This window comes from Chlamydomonas reinhardtii, chromosome 6 (genome assembly GCF_000002595.2).
Source record: "Chlamydomonas reinhardtii strain CC-503 cw92 mt+ chromosome 6, whole genome shotgun sequence".
Classification (NCBI taxonomy): Eukaryota; Viridiplantae; Chlorophyta; class Chlorophyceae; order Chlamydomonadales; family Chlamydomonadaceae; genus Chlamydomonas; species Chlamydomonas reinhardtii.
The window spans coordinates 1,597,266-1,616,277 of NC_057009.1; the positions used below are offsets into that span (position 1 = coordinate 1,597,266).

The following is a 19,012-nucleotide window of genomic DNA, read 5'->3' on the forward strand; positions in this document are numbered from 1 at the left end:
TGCCAGCGCGCCCCCCCCCCGCCTGCTGCGCAGAGACTCGTCGCCATCCGTGCCATCCGCTGCAACGCATGCAACTGTAATCAAGGTTACAGGCGACATCAGTGATGCGCACATCACCAGTAGCAACGTCCAGTCCCCAGACGTCCCTAGCTCGTTTTTCTGGGCTCAAAACGGTTAGATGGCGCCACGGCCTGCCACCTTGCCTGCCACTGCCACCTGCGCTGGCTGCCGTCAAAGCTTCTTTGTCTCGACACCAACTCGGCGTCCCCCTGCACGGTAACAAGATGCAACTCTACCTACCTACCTGCACACCCACGTCTTGCTTGTGCTGTTTGTCCCCCTTGTCCCACACTCCGGCACGCGCCCACCGAAAAGGCGACGTGTTCCGGTCCAGCACTCAAACCTCAGGCCCTGCCTCCGCCAAAACCATTTATGGCATAGCAAGAATTAGGCAGGCGCACCCATGACGACCTTGAACATCTCCTGAAAGTCTACAGCCAACGCGTTCAGTTGCGCCCTGCACCCACCGCTCCACCCACACCCACTCCACCGCATGCCACACGGTTGTACCGGAGGCCAGCCCTTCCGCGCCCCACGACCTTCCGCGCACTACCGGTACCTCCAAGCGCGGCCCTAGCCCCCAAGCCCTGCACCGTATGCGCACGTGCACTGCTGAGCAACAACCGCCCCCCCCGACGTCCGCGGCCTCACCGTGCAGTGCCTCAGATCTGCTCGTCTGTGTCCATGGCGCCTCCCGCGGTGTCCTGCTGGTCGTCCTCGCTCGCCAGCCTGTAACCACAAGCACGTACGGTAGTGAATCATGGCACCATGGTGAGCCGATATGGGCAAGTTGTGTTGCATGGAGTCAACGAGACTGGCACTGATGGGAGGGCATGACTGAAGCACGAAGTGGACCAAGTGCGCCCTATCAGTGCCCTCTCACGATACAAATGCGAACACGCCGCACCTGAAGTACTCAATCTTGGCAAACTTGTCCCAATCAGACAGGCCCGTAAACTCCGCGGCCTCGGCGCGCTGCGCAAAGGGGTCGCGATTCTCGAAGCCCACGAACTTGTGCAGCGAGAAGAGCGAGGAGAAGAACAGCCCCGACTGCGGCTTGGTGCGCTTGAGGTCCCTGCGCGCACGGCGGTGTGCAGTGGCCGGCGTGTGAGGCGAGGTAGCCAGACGGCCAACACCCTACATGCACACGCGCGCGCACCAATACCGAGGCCGCGCGGCTCCACGCCCCGTAGCACTGGCAGCCCAGCACCGCTTCGCTTCGCCCGCTGGCTCACCGCAACGTGAAGGCGCCCTCCTTGGCGGGCGATAGCATGTCGTGCAGCTGGCACAGCAGGTCCTCAAACTGCACCGGCTCCTGGTTCCAGCCCTCCAGCCGCCGCAGCTGCTCCTCGTAGAAGTACAACATCTCGCGCGGCCGGATTACGCCGTCACCGTCCAGGTCCACGCACCTGCATGCGCGGCAAGCCACAGGCGCGGATACAGTTGCAAGATCGTTGAACTGGGACAGCACTGGCTAATGCTGATTCGGTGAAAAGCGGCCACGGTCACTGTTTTTACGCTTGCTCGCAGCACGTGGCTACGAGGCAAGAAAGAATGTGGCTGGTCGGCTGGTCCACAGTGCCGCCGCTATGATGGGGCGGTGGTGGTGGTGGTGGTGGTGGTGGTGCAAGGACGGCGAGCGCACCTGAACCAGTAGGTGAGCGCGGTGTCAGTGGTTTTGTCCTCCTCGCTCAGGATGAACCACACGAAGTCCTCGTAGCACATCTTGCCCGGCGGCGTGCCTGCCTTAAACTTGCGCGGCGCCTGCACATCGTATGAGCACAGCAGTCGCGGCAGTCATGAGCACAGTCCTCCGAGAGGGTCCCTCACTTTCGGCACGCCTCACCTGACCGGCACTGCGCCATGGCCCTGCCCAGTCAAGGCCACACTTCCTCTGCGCCCCGCCAGCTCCTTTCAGCTCCTTGGCCTCCGGTGAGTCCTGACTACCCCACCCGCCCACCGACCCAGTCTCCCGCTCCGGCCGGAGGCGACACCCCACCTCCTCGAAGATGCGGTCCACGATGACGTACGAGAGCGCGCAGTTGGAGTAGTGCGCCAGGTCTGTCTTGTCCAGCTGGAAGTCGTGGTCCTGGTCCAGCTCCCAGAACTTGCAGTAGATGACGTAGAAGTGCTCGTAGGAGAAGAACTTGAGGATCTGATGCATTGGTAGGCCGGAGGGAGGGAGGCGAGCGGGTGAGGCTGGGTGGGTGGGCTGCAGGCGTGAGGGGAAGCCGCAGCCGCTGCTCGGCTTGGTGCGCCGGCAATGGTGGCTGGCCCACCATGTGCTGCCATTCCACAACCATTTTGCAATAAACATTGTCACCGGCTTTGGCCTCTGCCTCAACCCGCTGCGACGCCTCCCTGGGTTCCAGCTGGGTCGATGCCCATGCGATCGCATCCCCATGCTGTCCTACCTTGTTGATGTCGTTCTCCCGGTCCAACGCGTACAGCGCGTCCATCAGCTCGCCGCTGCGGAACTCGCGGAAGGTCAGCCGCCCGCTGCCGCACCTGCACCGGCCGCGAGCATGCCGGGGACACGCCCAACCAGTCAGTTAGTCGGTCAACAACGGCAGGCAGGCAGAGTAAACACCGTGCCGGTTCAACAGCGACGCAATCGAGCGCCCAACCGCATGTTTGCTACGGGCGGCGCAGAGACGGCCTGGTGGAGCGACATGCGCGCCCAACCTGAGCTCTCAGAAGCAGCTGTGCTGCTTTGAGCAGCGCGGCGCAGGGCTGTCCTTTGCCCTCTCCATTGCGCCTGCCCCCGCTCCCTGCCGCTGCCCCCTGTCCCCTGCTCTCTGCCCCTGCCCCCTGTCCCCTGCTCTCTGCCCCTGCCCCCGCCTCACTTGTTGAGCGAGTAGAAGATGCGGTGGATGACGGTCTCCGCGTACTTCCGCTGGAACTCTTGCGTCTCCGCCAGGAACTCCAGCCCGGGGTGGTAGCGCAGCACGCACTCCATCATGGGCCAGAAGTCCGCAAACGTCAGGTACTGAGGGGACATGCATGTTTGGAGGAAGCAAGGGGAGGGCGCATACGGGGTTGTGTGTGTAAGCTGTAAAGAAAGTGCGCTGCGTAGGCGGAAGGAGACAAGAGGCGGGACCATGTGCACCGGTTGGTAGTGCTGTCGCACCAGCTCGCTGCCGTACGCCACATTGGATGCCAGTGCAACAGCCCTGCCCTTGTGCCCAGCCGACGCTCTAAGCTGAGCCATAGTCTGTGTCCAGCTGCTGTGCTCACATCCCTCGCGCCGTATGTTGCCCCCAGACTCACGTCCTGCCCGTCCGGCCGCAGGCTGTCGAACGCCCGCTTGGGCGGTGGCGCCGTGACCAAGCCCCGGCCCGTCCAGAACTTGATGAACGTGTCACGCGGCACCGCCGCGCCCTCCTCCTCGCCCGCCTCGCAGCCCGTGAGCCGCTTGAAGAGCGAGTAAGCCACCATGGACGGCAGCTCGCACACCTGTGTACCGAGAAGGAAATGGCGGCATTGAGAGGTGTTCTGGTAAGGAGGCTGGTCAGGAGGCGCCAGGAGAGCTAGGTGTGTGGTTGTGGAGGCAAGGAGCTGCAGCGCGCCCCGGGACGCCATGTGACATGTGCGCTGCCGAATGGCTGCGCAAACGCAGCTGCGTCTAGACCCGAGATGCGCGCGCGAGCAGCCCCGCCCAGCTGCAAGGCACTCCCCCTTGGGGTACGGGTTCATTCAGGCTGGGAATCCTGTCACGTCCTCCTCCCCCCGGTTAATCAACCCCTCACTACGCCTTGCTTGGACAGCGACCCCCCTTCTCTCGCCCATTGCGCCCACCTCCTGCATCATCTTCACAAACGCCTTCTGACCCAGGCCCGCCGCGCCGCCGTCCGTCTTATACGCCGCCTCCGCCCGCTGCAAGAAGTCGCGCGTGGCAGGGTCGGACCCCTGCCCGGCGTTGCTGCTTTGCGTGGGGAAGTAGAACTGCGGGATGGATACGAGCGGCCCCTGCACGCCAGGGCCACATGTGCAGGCAACAGTCAGCAGTGGCATACGACGAGCCGGGCACGCGCCAGCCGCTGGCATCACAGCATCAACTGTTGTAAGCTCGCCAAGCTGGAGCCCCATGCTCCTTTCACGCTCAAAGCACCAGCGGCGACCCCGTGCTCCTGGCTTGTGCCTCAGTTCCTGCTCAGACGCCGCTGCTGCTGTGCCAGGCAGGGCCACGCGCACACGCTCCACGGGCACCTGGCTGGCTTCAGGAAGGCCCTCGGCATGCAGCCACTCACCCGCTTCTGGCTGCCGCCCAGCGTTGTGGTGGATCTCCGCGCCGGGGACAGTGGCGTCCCGGGTGACCGCGTTTTAGATGGAGAGATGGGCGGCTGCAGGGTAGCAGGGCGGTAGGGAGTCACGGCACGGAGTACGGCCGTGGAGTAGGGCCGCAGGTTCGTATCAGTTTGGGCTCATGCTGTATCGCCTACGGGCAGGAGCCGGCACCCCACGAGAGCCTTAAATGAGAGTGGCTATGCCGCGAAGCACTGACCGTGGAGGCGAAGATCATGTGCGCCGTGGAGGGCGATAGCGGGGACGGCCCCACTGGCGCTGTGGGCGCGTGTATGGGGCGCCCCGCCTGTATGTCTTCTACAAGCGTGGAGACCTGCGACCCAGCAGCCGTCAAGGCGTTAACGGGGTAAAAACTAACGTTGCAGACAGCAAGCGGCAGTCTGCGAGCTAGCGCTGGGCGCACCAGGTCTTGGTGCTCCGACAGCCATTGTAGGAAGAACTGATCGAGCTTCAGCTTGGCGCATGGATAGTTTGCTGGTAGTTGGTCGATCATCCGCTCAGGGTAGCGCCCGCTCGTGCCTGCAGGCAAAGCCAAAGGTGTTTGGCGGGACGGATGCAGGGTCTTTTCCAAGACCAACGTACCTGGCTCCGATGATACATCCACCCGCGTGTTACCCCTATTAAACATGGTAAATGCGTGCACCGGCGCAGTTGCGCCGGCGCTAGGGGACTTTTCTCTGGGCTCGCTCCACGAAGTGCGCGTCAGGTCAGTGCGAGAAGGCGTACTCAAAGTTTCATCATTTGTCGAATAGCGGCAGATCTGCCTAGCTTGCTGTGGTCAACACCCCAGCTTCTTGAAGTTGATTCAAATCTCGCTGTGCAGTGCTAGGTCCTCAACGTGCGCGTGTGTGAGCTACGAGTGCGTCCAAAACTATGATATACGATTGCCTCAACGAACAGCTATCTTGCGGATTGCCGTGCCATGGCAAACCCCCACTCCCTGGCTGTCCGAGACTCCGAGTGTCCGAGGGTGGCAGGGATGTCAGGCGGGCCATCCAGCGCATCGGGTCGGCAGCCGTCGCGGGCATCCAGCATAACCCGACCAAGTAACCTGCCCACTTGGGGACGACCGGACCGGGGTATGCAACAGTTCCCGCCCGGCCATCCATTCGTGCCGGGCCGACCCAACCCCGCCCAGTACTGGGACAGCCCACTAGGATTTAAGGACTGCAAGTCTGCAACAGTGCTGGGAAAATGGTTGTCCCAAGTCCCAAACACTCAAAACCAGCCAATTCCCGAAATTCCCCCTCCTTGCGGGCCGGCCCCTCCCGCCTCGTTTTGCGCCCACACCAAAACCAGTCGACTGCACTTGCCGTGGTCACCGACGACAAGCCAGCTATTGTGTCATACGAGGTACCTGAAACCATGGTGTTCATCTGCTCCCGCTTGCCAACGGGACTCTCCATGCGCGATGTCGGCGAGCAGTCCGAAGTCCGAACTAGGGTGCTACAGCCCTCATTGCAGCCTGCTCCAATGCCCCCTCGATCGCGAAGCCTGATGCTTATTTCCTGGACACACGACAACGCTCAGTTGCTTCATTCTAGCGCGCGCAAGCCAATCTCTACACCCCGCCGGAAACTCCAGCCAGCTCCAGCGGGTACCTGTCTGTAGTGCGCCGCCCTAAAGCTCTTGACTCAAGGCACCTATCTATCATGCACTCCGACCCCCTACATCGCAAGTCTAAATTCTCCTACGCCTATGCCGAACAGCTGGCTGCGCCACTTCCGCGTGCCAAGCGTCGCAGATGTCTCTGCACACCTGGAAGGTTTTGTGGTCCCAATAGTCGCACACAAACCTGCCGGACGTGTAATTCCGCACGCGGCACGGCTGCAGCGGCCGCAGCTGGATGGCTGCGCCGCGGGCGTTGAGGTGCGCTTGTAGCGCGGACTCAGCATTTGCCAATCGACCGCCTTGACTGAGAAAGCCGGGCACTGATTCCACGAGCGACAGATAGGCCTTCATGCCCTCCAAGCTGCCGTACGCGATGCGGTCATTGACGCCACCGTACCCTTCATTGTTGGGCACCACAACATCGCGCGGGCCAAGCTCGGCCGGGGGCACAGGCAGCGGGTTTGTCAGCACGGTGTCCGCTCGCAGCCGGGCCGCGTGCGTGTAGGTGATGTTGGAGGCGAGCACTGCCTCCAGGCACGTAGACATGTCCTGTGTGTGCAAACATATAGCAAGCAAGCAAGCAGTTGGGACTGGGACGGTGGGTGAACGTCCGAAAAGCATGTCTACGGGACAAGCTGCGCGGTCCAAGCCAGGCTACGTCGCGTCAAGCAACATGAATGCACAGCCAGTGGCGGCCCACCACATAAACGCACAGACCGCCTCAACGACGCGCGGCTCACTCACCATGATCTGCCGCAGCCACTTGCCCGGGCTGTGCACGCCCTTAAAACCCGTGCTTTCCCAGCCCGGCAGCGCCAGCAGCGCATCCACGCGGCTGTAGTTGGCGTGAACCACCTGGTGCGGCTGCAGGAAGTAGGTGTAGTCGGAGGAGGAGGGGAAGGCGCCGGGGAGGTCGGGGGTTGACACGTACACGTCGTACGGCATGCCCAGGTACGACAGCACGTGCGTCACGTGCCAGGGGTACAGAAAGGGCCCCGCACGGAACATGCCCGTCACGCACACCGCCGCCCGGTGAGCCGGCGCCGGCGGCCGCGGCGAAGTGGGCACCAGCGCTGGCAGCAGCTGTGACCCTCCCGCCGCCTGCTGTTGCTGCTGCTGCTGCCCGTTCTGCGGCTGGGGCTGTTGTGGCTGCGACAAGTCGTTCACGCGCAGCGCAAAGTCAATCTCGTTCTGGCTCAGTGCGCCAAGGTCGGACAGGTACGCATGCACCATCAGGACGTCCTCCACCTGCGCACCGTGGGCGGTTGTTGCACGGGAGTTGGTCCATTGCTTGGCGAAATCAGGCGGGCGGGCGCTTGCACAGGGCCAGGTGCACCAGTGCCGCATCCCGGCACATCTATGTCCCTCGCCTTGCCATGCACCGTACGTAGCCCATGCGTTCGTCCACAATCCACCTTCCTTGTGCGTGCACATCCTCGTCGCCTCACCAAACAACTCTTCCCCATCTCGCCCCTGCCCCCCCCCCCTACACACACACGCATACACGCGCCCACACACACCTCCAGTAGCCCGTGCTCATACAGCGCCACGTACAGCGCCAGCACGCGGCCCGCCAACTGCGCGTCCGGGCTGGCAAAGCGCCAGTCGGGCGGGAAGGCCAGGCCGTTGAGCACCACCAGCAGGCCCTCAGTCTTGAGGTAGAGGTCCAGCTCGGAGGAGAAGTCCTTCAGGTACTTGTGCGCGTTGCGGTACTGCGTCACCCTGAGTGTGGGTGGGGTTGGGGTCGAGGAGCGGCACGTGAGCATGCCGCCACGCGCACCGTGCAACATGCCAACATGGCACGCAGCAGTCAGAGAAAGAGACGCCACGCACGCATACATGGTGATCGCCCTGGCACCGGCAACGGTGACGGATTTGGACCTGCTTCCGCCGCTAGTTCCCTAGTCGCCCATCCACTGACATCCACCCCCCAAACCCCGCAACGTACGGGCACAGTAGGTTTCCCAGCTGCACTGCCCATCGCACAAAACCATCAGCCCTTTGGCACCGCCACAGCAAACCCACGCACGCACCAGGGGTCGGCGAACGCCAGGCCGCATCCCAGGTCCCACATGGCCCGCTGCATGATGTAGGAGCGCCAGATGTCACTCACACGCCCGTGCACCGTCACCGGCAGCGCCAGTGCCGCCGACAGCGCCCGCGCGTCGAACAGCGTGGCCTGCGCGTTGAAGGGCGCGTAGGTGCCGGCCGGGTAGGCCAGCCAGGCGCGCTGCGGCGGGAAGTAGAGCGGCAGCCCGCCTGTGAGGCGATACAGCGCATCCACATCTGGGTCGGCATTGGCTAGCGACTGCAGCGCGCACACGCGCGGCGGCAACGCTGGCGCGTTGGTGGATGCCGCAGGCCGCACTCCGGTCCTCGTCGTCACGTTTGTGATCTGGGTCAGCGGGAAGCCGCGTGGCCAGGTGTCCACTCCCCAGTGTGGGTAGGGGTTGAACACGGTCGCGCCGGTGGTGGGCGTGTTGAGGGTCCAGCCCTCTGGAAGCTTGGTGCTGCGCGGTAGGAACTTAGCGTCGCCGTCCAAAACGAAATTGTCATCATCGGTGTCGAAGATAAACTCCGCGCCGTGAAGCACCGCATACATCAAGCCCAGGTTTTTCCGCCCGAAATGGTTCCAGGGCGTACGACCTGTGGGACATGGGGAGAGGCGGCGCGCTCTGTTAAGGGGCGAGGCCAAACCTGCTTTCCAAGTATGTCGAATGCTAGATGCATGTGAATGCAGTGCCATTGAGTCCCCGCATGTCAAGGAATGAGGGAAAGGGCCATTCCTGTACTGCTGGTTAATTGTGAATGTGATATGTACGGTACGCACGTGACAGCAACGCTGGCCGGCACGCCGCACATCTGATAGTACAAGGCAGGATTAAGCCTAAGCTGGAGCACACGCTGAGGAATAATGGCGGGGACGTGGATTGCAATAGAGTGATCTCCGTTCCAGTGCATGGGTGGGAGGGCGGGTGTGTTAAGTGTTACAGTTCGTCGTCTGACCGCGCCCGTCCGACACCAGGAAGCAAGACGCACGGCCACCGCAGCCCATCCAACATGTCTTTCCGGGTGTAGTGCCACGTCATTCCGGGGATCCCATGCGTGCCAGAGTCAGGCAAGATCTCGCCCCTGTACGGCAGATTGCATATTACCGCATGCACACAGAGGGACCTGTTTGCAACCTTTCCCTCCTCGTACACACCTGCCCACAAACCCGTCCGCGGCAGCCCGCCCGTGAACGCCGCCAGAAGCGCACTTACCCGCAACAGCCCAGCGCTCTACCAGTTTCTCCTGCTCCGCCACGGTCAGCACCACCACCCCCGGGCCGGTCAGGTTGAAGCCCGGCGGCGACTTGTGGTCCAGCACAACGCACTTGCACCAGCCAGGAAAGCTTGCCAAGTTTTGAAGGTTGGGGGATGCGCTGTTGATGGTGGTGGTCACTATCCAGTGACTGCAATTCGCCACCGTCTCACGCACAACAACAGCCGTCAAGTCCTTAGGTAGCAATTCCGTGCTGAATCTCCGGTGCCGCGTGGCTATATAAAGCTCTCCAGAGGTCGCGCCTGCTCCAACTATGGGATGGCGCCACAGGGCTTCAAGAGCACTACCGTACGCGGTCGCAGCGAGCAAGAAAAGCAGCAGTAAGGTCACCGGGGTGAGGCTGCGCATAGTTGCTGAATTGAACCGCCCAAAAAGCAGAGCCCTATACCACAGTCACGGCGCACGCAAACTAAGTGTTTCCGAAGATTCATAATGATGTATACAGACTGTCGCTCGGAAACGGTCTTCAGGAAGATGAGTCGGTCCCGGCCCCGATCACCGTGAGGTCGAACAGCCCTGCCGATCAGCGTGAGTTCGAACAGCCCTGTGAAATGGTTGAATAAAAGTATCTTCAGTGGCTATATTATACTAGCTTACTTGAGCTCGCCGTTGCTGCGCGAGCAACTGCCGCGCGCGTGCGCATATGGCACTCTTCGCCGATTCATTCCTGGGCACCGGTGCAGGCGCCTAGATACATCATATCACATAGGAAAACTGCTGTAAGCATCAAAAAGTCATTCAGGCTAGAGTGACTAGATTGCACAACCCAGTCGAGTTTTGCGAACTATGAAGGGGGCTTTGCGAACCCTTCAGGTCTTCAAATTGATAACGGACACACATGCGCATATGTACTTCAACTCATTGTGGGCAACGCGCAAGGCGACGCGCCCATCGGCAAGCCACAGCTGCTGGCTATACGCATGTCCAACAAGTAGACATTCCTCCATACTTATGTTGATGGCATAGACATAGCGATCCAAAGACGGGGCGTTGGCCCAACACTTTTGCGCATCCGTACTCTTCGATGATGTTCAAGTGCCCATACCCGAGCTGCACATGAAGTTGCAGGGCAAGCTGAATACATTGGAGGGGCAGGGGCAGGGGCAGGGGCAGGGGCAGGGGCAGGGGCAGGGGCAGGGGCAGGGGCAGGGGCAGGGGCAGGGGCAGGGGCAGGGGCAGGGGCAGGGGCAGGGGCAGGGGCAGGGGCAGGGAGGGAGGCGGGACGCGTGGGCGCGGGGGCAGGGGCAGCAGAAGCAGCGACGGCCGCAGGAGCAGGAGCCTCAGGGGGAGCTTGAAGTGACGAAGACGTACATACGGCGTCAGACGGCGCTGTGCGGCAGCGTACGCAAGGCGAAAGTGTGTGAGGGCACGCCCTGAACAGACCTGAGGTCTGACAGCTGGCTGTCGGGAGCACTTATACGCACAGACACGCACACGTCGCACAGGGTGCATGGGCCCTGCTTGGCTGCCTCTACTCGCTCGGACTAGGTGGCTCAGCGTTTAAAAAACGAATCGGTTGTCTGGGCAGACGGGTATCATCTACGCCATGCGTCCATTCAGCGGCTGTCCGACATAATGGCACTCTATCGATCTCCGGCTTCAGCCGGAACTGATCTGCATTACATAGTTGTCATCGATTCCGTCCAGAGTATCGGGGTGGCCAGCTCCTGCACAGAGCTCCCATGCCGGCTGACCCTGCTCCAACGAGGCGCCGTACGTGTTTACCTGCAAGCATGCGCCTGCAGCCTGCGGACCCAGCGACGCTCTGCATGCGATTGCGCATGGGGGGGTTGACTGCCCATGCCAAACGGGTCAGGCAATCAGGCCATGAGTTGCATGCTCAGAGCCACACACCGACACAAAACACTACCTGGCTTCGCCTGGCTCATTACGCCGACCAGGCATCCGCCAACTGCTGCTAATCATTCAGTAGTTACCATAGCATCACGTACCCGTAACAACGTAAACTTGTCCGACCTAACACGGTTGCGGTGCCTGGGTGACGATGCAGTCGAACATCCATCGGCCGCTGCTTGACATCCGGGCTAGCTGGGCCCAGCAGGAGATAGCTTGGTAGACCGCCGCTTGACTGCCGCTTTAGCCCTTGCTTGACGCCAGTTAGCACCCCCGCCTAATGTTAGCACACATTTAGTACACACACGGCAGCAGCTTGAAAGAATAGCCATTGCCAGAGAGAGACCCCTGGTCTTCCTGTGTTGAGTCTCGGCGGGGTCGGGATGGGGGGCCACACACAGCACGGGGTCACACACAGCAGGGTGCGCCAGCATCTGACTGCCGCCAGCCTCTGGGAGTTGATAGCAACGAAGTACGCACAAAGTAAGCGCAAATGCACACTAATATTCAGTGATGAACAGTGAACGATCGAACACGAAGCCACAACCACACACGCATCCGCCGGATCCACACAAAGTGCCGCATACACACGCCAGCAGCACGCACCACCCAAGCGCTGTCGAAAGCATGCAGCTTGCAAGCTTGATCACCAGAAGACTACGCAATGTGCAAGTCCTGACATCATAAGAAGCCTCAATTGTGTTGGACCACGAGTACACAAGCACTTGTCTACACTATTTCCCCCCCCCCCCCCCACACACACACACGAAGCGGTCCAGTGGCGGTGCCGGCGGTGCACGGTGCACAGCACCTTGACCTCATAGCGCACAAGCCATGGCGTAATAACTAACGGCATTCAGTACAAGAGATACAAACAAGAAATTTCCGTACATCTCAGGCAGCTCCTCCTCACATGACTACTGCCGTAGCATAGCAGCGCACCCGGCGGCTCACACAGCGTTGGGGCCGCCGGGCTGCTGCTGCGGCTTCTGCTGCTCCGACTCATGGGTCTCAAAGCCCACGGGGCCGCCGGCGGGCACGTGCGCCGCCTCCACCGCTTCCGCGACGCCCTTGGCGACGGTCGCGTCGGTGGACTGCTTGTCGGAGATGGACGAGGACTCGGCGTGGGCCAGAGCCACGTTCATCTCCTCAAGCTGCCGCTCCATGGCATCGATGCGGGCGCGGTTGCGGGCAATCTCTGTGTGTGGTATGCAGGTTGGTGGCATGGTGGGCACAGCGTCAGGCGTGGCTAGCGTGGCCGTGGGAGTTATGAGAAGGTATGGAGTTGGGCGGGTTGGGGTGTGCGCGTGACAGGAGTCAGAATGGAGCACAGGCTAGGAGGCCCATGCGTTGCGCGTGTGTTCTAGGTGTTCCAAAGGGCAGAGAGAGTGTGTGTGGCTATGTGTGTGGGCGTGTGTGTGTGTGTGTGTGTGTGTGTGTGTGTGTGTGTGTGTGCGCGCGTTGGAAGGAACAAGGTATGGATGCACGAGTGTGCTTGTGTGACACAGTGAACAAGAGATATCGCTCACCCTCCTGCTCCAGCACGGCCATGGGCTTGAGGAACTCGGGCTTGGCCGCGGCCAGCACGTCGCGCCAGTTCTTGCCGGTGAGCGGGATGGACAGCAGGTCGTAGATGAGCAGCAGCACGTAGAAGATGACGTAAGACATGATGCCGCCGATGATGCCGTAGCTGCAGGGAGGCGGGCGAGTGGGTGGGTAGAGGGAGGGAGGGTGGATGGAGCGGGTGGGCGGCGGGGGTGGCACCACGTTGGCACTGAGTGTGGCAGGCAAGGTGTCCAGTGGACTGGGTGGGGAAGCACCACAACTTGTGCCATCCCAGGGAGGGCAATAATTTGAGGGCGGAGCAAGCCTGCTTGCTTCATGGTCTACTTTGCTTTGCCCCTTTCTCCGTCCCTGTGCTAACCAGACTTACGCACGCACACCCTTCACTGCCGCCCGTACTCACGCAATGGAGTAGGTGAGCGGGATGACGCTAATCGTGATGAAGGCGGGGATGGCCTGTGTGTAGTCCTTCCAGTCGATGTCCAGCAGGTTCTCCATCATCAGCGAGCCCACCAGGATCAGCGCCGGCCCGGTGGCGTAGGGCGGGATGGAGGAAATGATGGGTGTGAAGAACATGGCTAGGAAGAAGTAGAAGCCTGGAGGAGGCGGAGGGAGGCAGGGAGGAGGAGGGGAGGAGAGAGGGAGGCGGGCGGAGGTTAGGTTTGTTCCTACTACTTCAGTCACCCGATGGACACACGCGCACATGTACGTTTTCCGTTTTCCTTCACAGCAAAAAGACACTCATGCACACACCCACCAATCATGATGGCGGTGATGCCAGTGCGGCCGCCCTCACGGATACCTGCAGCCGCCAGCCAGCGGGATTGCAATCGAACAGGGCAGCTCAGGACATGGAGGCAAGGCCCCCAACCCGCGCCCAAAGCGAGAACAGCACCGCCACCAACTACGGCAATCTCGCACGGCCCGCCAGTGAGAGCGAGCACTTCCGTCCTGCCTAGACATGTACACACCGACAGCCGCGCGCACCGGTGGCGGACTCGATGTAGGTGGTCAGCGGCGGAATGCCCAGCAGGGCGCCGACCCAGATGGCGGTGGCATCAACGGAGAACGCCAGAGTCATGCGGGGGAAGGTCTTGGTGATGGGGTTGCTGCACGTGTGTGTTTTGCATTTGCGCGGGAGGGCGGGCACAGGCACAAACATCGTGAGGTGGGCAGCATGAGAGAGCTAAGGCCGCGGCCACACAAACGCACTACGCAGATATCCTGGTGGTGCATGCGCTTCAGGCCTTATCAACTCACATGAACCCAGGCTGGCGCTTGTCGATGTAGGCGGCCTACGCGCGTGAAGCAACAGAAGCAGCAGGGGTTCAGTATGCAGTGCTGCTGGTCTGCTTGAGTTCGCCTGCAGCACCGTCCATCTTCCCGTGTTCCACTCGTCCCGTGTTCCCTGCCCTGCTTGCTTGGGTTGGCCCGCGCCGTGCGCTCTCTCACACTACGCCCACATTCACACCCTCTCACACCATGCGCACACAAACACGCAAACACACCCTTACACGCCCGCTCGCCCTCCCTCTCTCCCTCCCTCCCGCCCACGCACCATGGAGTAGAAGGTGCCAGTGCAGTCCAGCAGGTCCAGGTACAGGAAGCTGATCAGGGCAGCCCACAGCTTGGGGGTGCCGAACCTGTGGACCAGCAAGCAAGAACGGCGCAAGCACAGGCAAATCCGTGATTGCGGCGTGAAGCAACGCTGTGATACAACACGGCACGTGTGCGCGCACGCAACCGAGCAATGCACATGGAGCCAGCAGTACTCACGCGCTGAAGTCCATCTCGAGATCCGTGGCAGAGGTGTTCGGCACCTGCACAACCTTCTTGAAGCTGCGGTCGGGCAGGGGCAGGGCGGCGTCCACGGCTCAGTAGTGTTGACAACAGCAACCATGACGCAACACAACGTTCTTCACCGGCAGATGACGTTGATGAGTCAAGACACAAAGCCATCCATTGACACTTACTACGCCATGCGCTCCTCGCCGCCGGGGATCTGGGAGGAGGCTCCCAGGTAGGAGGCGTCGTGGTTCGGGATCCAACTGATGAAGGTGACAAACCTGTTTCACCGCACACGCATGCATGGGCAGTGAGAAATGCCGTGCATGCGGCACATAAGTACATCATCATGCATCGGGTGCAGCAAGCGCTGCCGGTGCCAAGTCCACAGCAACGCTTAGTGATGCTGCGATGCAGCGGAGGGAAGGCCAACAACCGCCCGGCCCGCACTCCACATACACAGACACACACACACACACACACACACACACACACACACACACGCGCACGCACACACAAACTCACAGGATGGCGACCATGATGGCACCGCGGAAGCCTCGGGCCATGAGCAGGACCATGAGGATGCCGCCGCAGATGCCCAGCCACAGCGAGGCGCTGCGCATCTTCATGTTGGTGACTGCAGGCAGGTGCACGTGGCGGGAAGACAGGTGGGTAGCTAGCAGCAGAAGTGATGCAACAGCAGCGGAGTGGGAAACGGAACCCAAGGCGTGTGACTGGGGGGCACGACAGATAGCGAGGAATTATGACGATGAGTTGAGAGTGGAGGGGTGACGTCGGCTGGCGTGCATGGGCGCCGGCATCACTGGGCCACGTGCATGCGCTATCCAATATTGCGGGGTGACGGACTCACTGCAGGCGTAGTTGGGGGAGGCGGGGCCCAGGGAGGGCGGGTTGAGGTTGCCGTTGGCGTCCAGGGAGCACACGCCTGCCGGGTCTGCAATGGTGTACCTGCAGTAAAGTAGTGTGCAAATGCGGGTCAAAAGGTTTGAGCAACCGTGCATAGCCGTGGTACACCCACAAAGATACGAACGCTAGTCAACCCACCAATCGCGTCACTCACATGTGCGCGCGGTCCTGGATGGGGCAGCCCGCCAGCGTCACCAGTGTTGCTGGCTCGAAGGCGATGAGGCCGATGCCGTTGCTGGTCTGCATGCCGATGAAGGCCAGGAAGATGCCGATGCCGCCCGAGGTGGCCAGCATGACGCACTTTGGGACAATCTGCGTGATCTTGCCGCGCAGGCCGCTGATGCTGATCACAAAGAAGATCCAGCCCTGGGCGTGGGTTTTCGAGGTTTAGGGAAAAGGGGGTTTAGGGGACTGGGCTCAGGATTTGGGCGGGCGGTTGGGAGAAACCACTGGTGGGCTGCTTGTGGAGTGCTGAAGGTGCTAGGCACGAAACATGCACATGCCCATGTGCACTCAAGCGCCGCAAGCACGCGTGCAAGCAATTAAGGACGCGTGTGTGTGTGTGTGTGTGTGTGTGTGTGTGTGTGTGTGTGTGTGTGTGTGTGTGTGTGTGTGTGTGTATGTGTGTGTGTGTGTGCCAGTACTCCCAGCGAGTCCCGAGGGTACCATGTATACCGTAGATAGGGTCCGGCGCCAACCGAGGCAAGCGCACGCACGCAGGCACACACGCACACACCTCAATGAAGGCAGCGGCCAGGGCGTCCTGGTACGTGATCATGCCGCCCACGCCCGCAAAGCCCACAACGGTGTACCTGCGCACGGCGGCATGCACATGCACACATTATGGGGCAGTGGTGATATCTGGCATGATGAGTTAAGGAATACCGCAAGCATCATACCGCACCGCATGCACTTTCTCCTGAATTTGGCTGATGCTTTCCAGACCCAGAAGTGGACTGGTGCGTTACTCTGAAACGAACCCGTGCCTGGCTGGACGGGGGCAGGTTGTTTGTGCGACGGTGCGAGTGCCGGGCACAGCCGACTGCCGCGTCACTCACTCATCATGCAATAAGGGTACTACATACATAGGAAGCGTGCGCTAGGAAGGGGCGCACTGCCCCCGCACGCTGCCACGGCACAACTCACGTGAAGAAGGCGTTGATGCCCATGCCTGGGGCCAGGCCGAAAGGCAGGTTGCCGACAACGCCCATGAGCACACACGCCACAAAGGACGACACGGCAGTGGCGGTGACCATGGAGCGCTTGGCGTTCTCCTGTGCGTGAAGGAAACATACGCGTTTCGGGGCAAGTGGCAGATATTGTTGTAAGCATGGGGTGCCTCTAGTGTGCGTGGGTAACAGAACAGGGGGGCGTGCACGGCTGCACTTGACTTTGGGCGGGTCTAGTTGAATGCCAAGGGCACAGGAGGGAGGGGCGAGCGACGCTGCATGCACGCACCCGGCAGCTGAGGTAACCAACGTCCATTCCGGTGCCTGCACGTGTGCGAGCGGAGTGTATCAGAATATGAGGGGTTGGTCAGGGCTGTACACATACATAGGATTGAGGCGAAAACATAACGCCGGCAAACACACCGCTCACGCAGGCGGGCGCAGGACAGAACGTGACTAAAACGCGTTCGCTCCTCGTGGGCGCACAACACACAACTCCTGTCGTGGCTTTGAGTATCTTCTCATAAAACAGCCTCAAACCGCGGCGCATCACCCCGCGCCTTACTTCCTGGCGTGACCGTTCGGCCGCTCACCTCCCGGCGGGCCGAACATGCAGAACGGCCCAGTGCTCTGTGTGCAGTCCGAGGGGCCGCAGGGACCGCCCGTGTCGGCCACGATGGCGCCGTTCACCTGAGGCGCAAACCAGGAGTTGTGGACAGAATGGAAGGTTAGCTAACTGCGCCGGCAGCGGGGTTTATCATCAGGCATTGGCGTTTCCCGCCCACTTATGTGTCAGCTTGAGTGTCAGACTGGCTGGGCTGATCTCTGATGAACGGGGCGCCCTAATAAAGCCGACGCATGCGCGTGCGCGTATGAGTATGGGGCGCCCATGCCTGTCCATAGTAATGCAATGATCCGCCGCGTACGCGCCATTGCCTTACTTCCGTCTGAGCAAGGGCACGAACCAGTGCGTACGTGTGCGTAGGTCTGCCGCTGGGCGAACATTCTTCGAGGTAACCGGAGCCACGGATATGCCACCAGCAGTTTGCCACCGACCCACCGCCAGGATGTAGGCCATCGTCAGGAATGTGACTGTCCCGGCGCGCAGCTCCGTGGTGAACCGCGACTTCCTGCGTGCCCGCAGAATCGCCAAGCAAGTTGGGTTATTGGGGTTTGCCTCCACCTCTTAGTTTCCTGCCTGACTATGTGGCGCTGTCTTACTGCGTTATGGTAATGTAGCCTCTGTACCCTACCTCTCTTTGTCGAGCAACCACGCACTAATGCCGGTTGCGTCACCCGCCGTCGGCCGTCACTGTCCACATACCGGCCCCCGTCGATTAGCCTACCTCTCTTTCAGACAGAAATAGCGGCCGACCTGTTGGCGACAAGGGCGCATTATGGACTATTGGTCAGCAGAGCAGTTAGGGCTACTTCGCACCGGCTCCTATGCACTAAGCGCAGGCGCCGCGGCTCCCTACGAAGACGGATAGACCCGAGCACGAAGAGGGAGCAGGGCCCCGGCGCCCGCAACCGTATAACAGTCTCACGTGCCATCCGAGCTCGCGCCGCGCTCACCGCAGACTCCTCGACAGCCCGGTTGAGCCGCTCGAACATGATGCCAATCGCTCCGCCTTCAGTAGGCGGAGTTCCAGCTGCGCCGGGAGCCTTGCCGTCCTCCATTATACTAGCCGCGAGCGCCTTCAAGCTTTACAACACCGTTTTTCGGAGGTTGTATCGCTTACAGGACCAGTGATGACCTTTTCACAGGGTAGCGTGAATGATAAGCCGCCACGGAGCTGGTCGACGGCCGATTGGGCGACCGATTCAATTGCGAAGAAAAGTGCACACTGCGCTTTAGAGCTTGTTGGAGCTTTATGCACCTCGCAACGCCCTTCTGATTAATTTTGCAGTGGTTATCACTGCACGAGTTCATATGGCTGACATTACGTGACTTGCTCCCCCGCCTCGCGTCATCGCCTTCGCCGCGCTTTCCCAACGCAGCAAATCCAGGTGTATCGAGGTGTATTCGACATTGTCATATGCAAGTAATGCATGTAATCATCAGAGACCCAGTTGCGCATGGCGTGCAGTTACTAGGGTTTGTTGCAGGTCGCGTCGCAAATTACTCCTAGCCATTCTCTGCCAGATCGCCAGCACGAGTCCTGCGGTCTCAAAGTATTTAATTAATGAACCCAGGCGAATTTCGGCCGGACCCGTCGTGGTGCTACTGTGGGGTAGCATGGCCACTGACGTGGTGTGCGCTTCGGACCTCTGTTATTGTCGGTGTCGCGGCTGAGCTACACTATTGATGGAGATCTTTTGATTGCATGCCACCCACGGGCATGAACTGGCCTGTGACCTCGCTCAACTTGCAGTGCTAGTCAGGGGAGGTGGTGCTATTGCAGTCACACGCT

The 19,012-nt window shown here is 60.9% G+C and overlaps 3 protein-coding genes across 3 annotated transcripts; all 3 read right to left on the reverse strand.

The window, feature by feature from the left end:
- Positions 1 to 74: 74 nt before the first annotated feature.
- On the reverse strand, positions 75 to 5,234 carry CHLRE_06g260600v5 (uncharacterized protein). The gene is made up of 13 exons (XM_001696277.2): positions 4,948 to 5,234; positions 4,769 to 4,884; positions 4,565 to 4,678; positions 4,311 to 4,403; positions 3,859 to 4,029; positions 3,331 to 3,516; positions 2,907 to 3,049; positions 2,475 to 2,568; positions 2,060 to 2,215; positions 1,706 to 1,824; positions 1,296 to 1,469; positions 968 to 1,135; positions 75 to 789 (listed from the first exon to the last, which is right to left on the reverse strand). The coding sequence occupies exons 1-13, from the start codon at positions 4,991 to 4,993 to the stop codon at positions 723 to 725; spliced, it is 1,647 nt and encodes a 548-aa protein (XP_001696329.2). The 5' UTR covers positions 4,994 to 5,234; the 3' UTR covers positions 75 to 722.
- A 164-nt stretch (positions 5,235 to 5,398) lies between these two features.
- On the reverse strand, positions 5,399 to 10,034 carry CHLRE_06g260650v5 (uncharacterized protein). The gene is made up of 5 exons (XM_043062788.1): positions 9,240 to 10,034; positions 8,010 to 8,622; positions 7,497 to 7,698; positions 6,721 to 7,224; positions 5,399 to 6,525 (listed from the first exon to the last, which is right to left on the reverse strand). Exons 1-5 carry the CDS (start codon positions 9,646 to 9,648, stop codon positions 6,046 to 6,048), a joined length of 2,208 nt encoding a protein of 735 aa, XP_042923494.1. The 5' UTR covers positions 9,649 to 10,034; the 3' UTR covers positions 5,399 to 6,045.
- Positions 10,035 to 10,907: 873 nt separating this feature from the next.
- Positions 10,908 to 18,774, reverse strand: CHLRE_06g260700v5 (uncharacterized protein). The gene is made up of 19 exons (XM_043062789.1): positions 18,174 to 18,774; positions 17,945 to 17,973; positions 17,659 to 17,728; positions 17,192 to 17,288; positions 16,888 to 16,922; positions 16,576 to 16,703; positions 16,166 to 16,241; positions 15,584 to 15,795; positions 15,374 to 15,471; positions 15,028 to 15,139; positions 14,691 to 14,783; positions 14,494 to 14,556; positions 14,276 to 14,360; positions 13,978 to 14,012; positions 13,705 to 13,826; positions 13,475 to 13,519; positions 13,121 to 13,313; positions 12,684 to 12,844; positions 10,908 to 12,352 (listed from the first exon to the last, which is right to left on the reverse strand). Exons 1-19 carry the CDS (start codon positions 18,276 to 18,278, stop codon positions 12,105 to 12,107), a joined length of 2,007 nt encoding a protein of 668 aa, XP_042923495.1. The 5' UTR covers positions 18,279 to 18,774; the 3' UTR covers positions 10,908 to 12,104.
- Positions 18,775 to 19,012: the final 238 nt, after the last annotated feature.

Coding starts and splice junctions, on each gene's coding strand:
- CHLRE_06g260600v5 (XM_001696277.2), bottom strand. CDS start 4,993: ATGTTTAATAGGGGTAACACGCGGGTGGATGTATCATCGGAGCCAG. Junction 1,825..2,059: donor TGGACCGCATCTTCGAGGAG/GTGGGGTGTCGC, acceptor TACGATGTGCAG/GCGCCGCGCAAGTTTAAGGC. Junction 1,136..1,295: donor GAGGGCGCCTTCACGTTGCG/GTGAGCCAGCGG, acceptor CCGTGCGCGCAG/GGACCTCAAGCGCACCAAGC.
- CHLRE_06g260650v5 (XM_043062788.1), bottom strand. CDS start 9,648: ATGCGCAGCCTCACCCCGGTGACCTTACTGCTGCTTTTCTTGCTCGCT. Junction 8,623..9,239: donor AGAGCGCTGGGCTGTTGCGG/GTAAGTGCGCTT, acceptor CATGTCCCACAG/GTCGTACGCCCTGGAACCAT. Junction 7,225..7,496: donor ATGAGCACGGGCTACTGGAG/GTGTGTGTGGGC, acceptor CACGGTGCGCAG/GTGGAGGACGTCCTGATGGT.
- CHLRE_06g260700v5 (XM_043062789.1), bottom strand. CDS start 18,278: ATGGAGGACGGCAAGGCTCCCGGCGCAGCTGGAACTCCGCCTACTGAA. Junction 15,472..15,583: donor ATCCAGGACCGCGCGCACAT/GTGAGTGACGCG, acceptor ACTTTACTGCAG/GTACACCATTGCAGACCCGG. Junction 13,827..13,977: donor AAGCGCCAGCCTGGGTTCAT/GTGAGTTGATAA, acceptor ACACACGTGCAG/CAACCCCATCACCAAGACCT.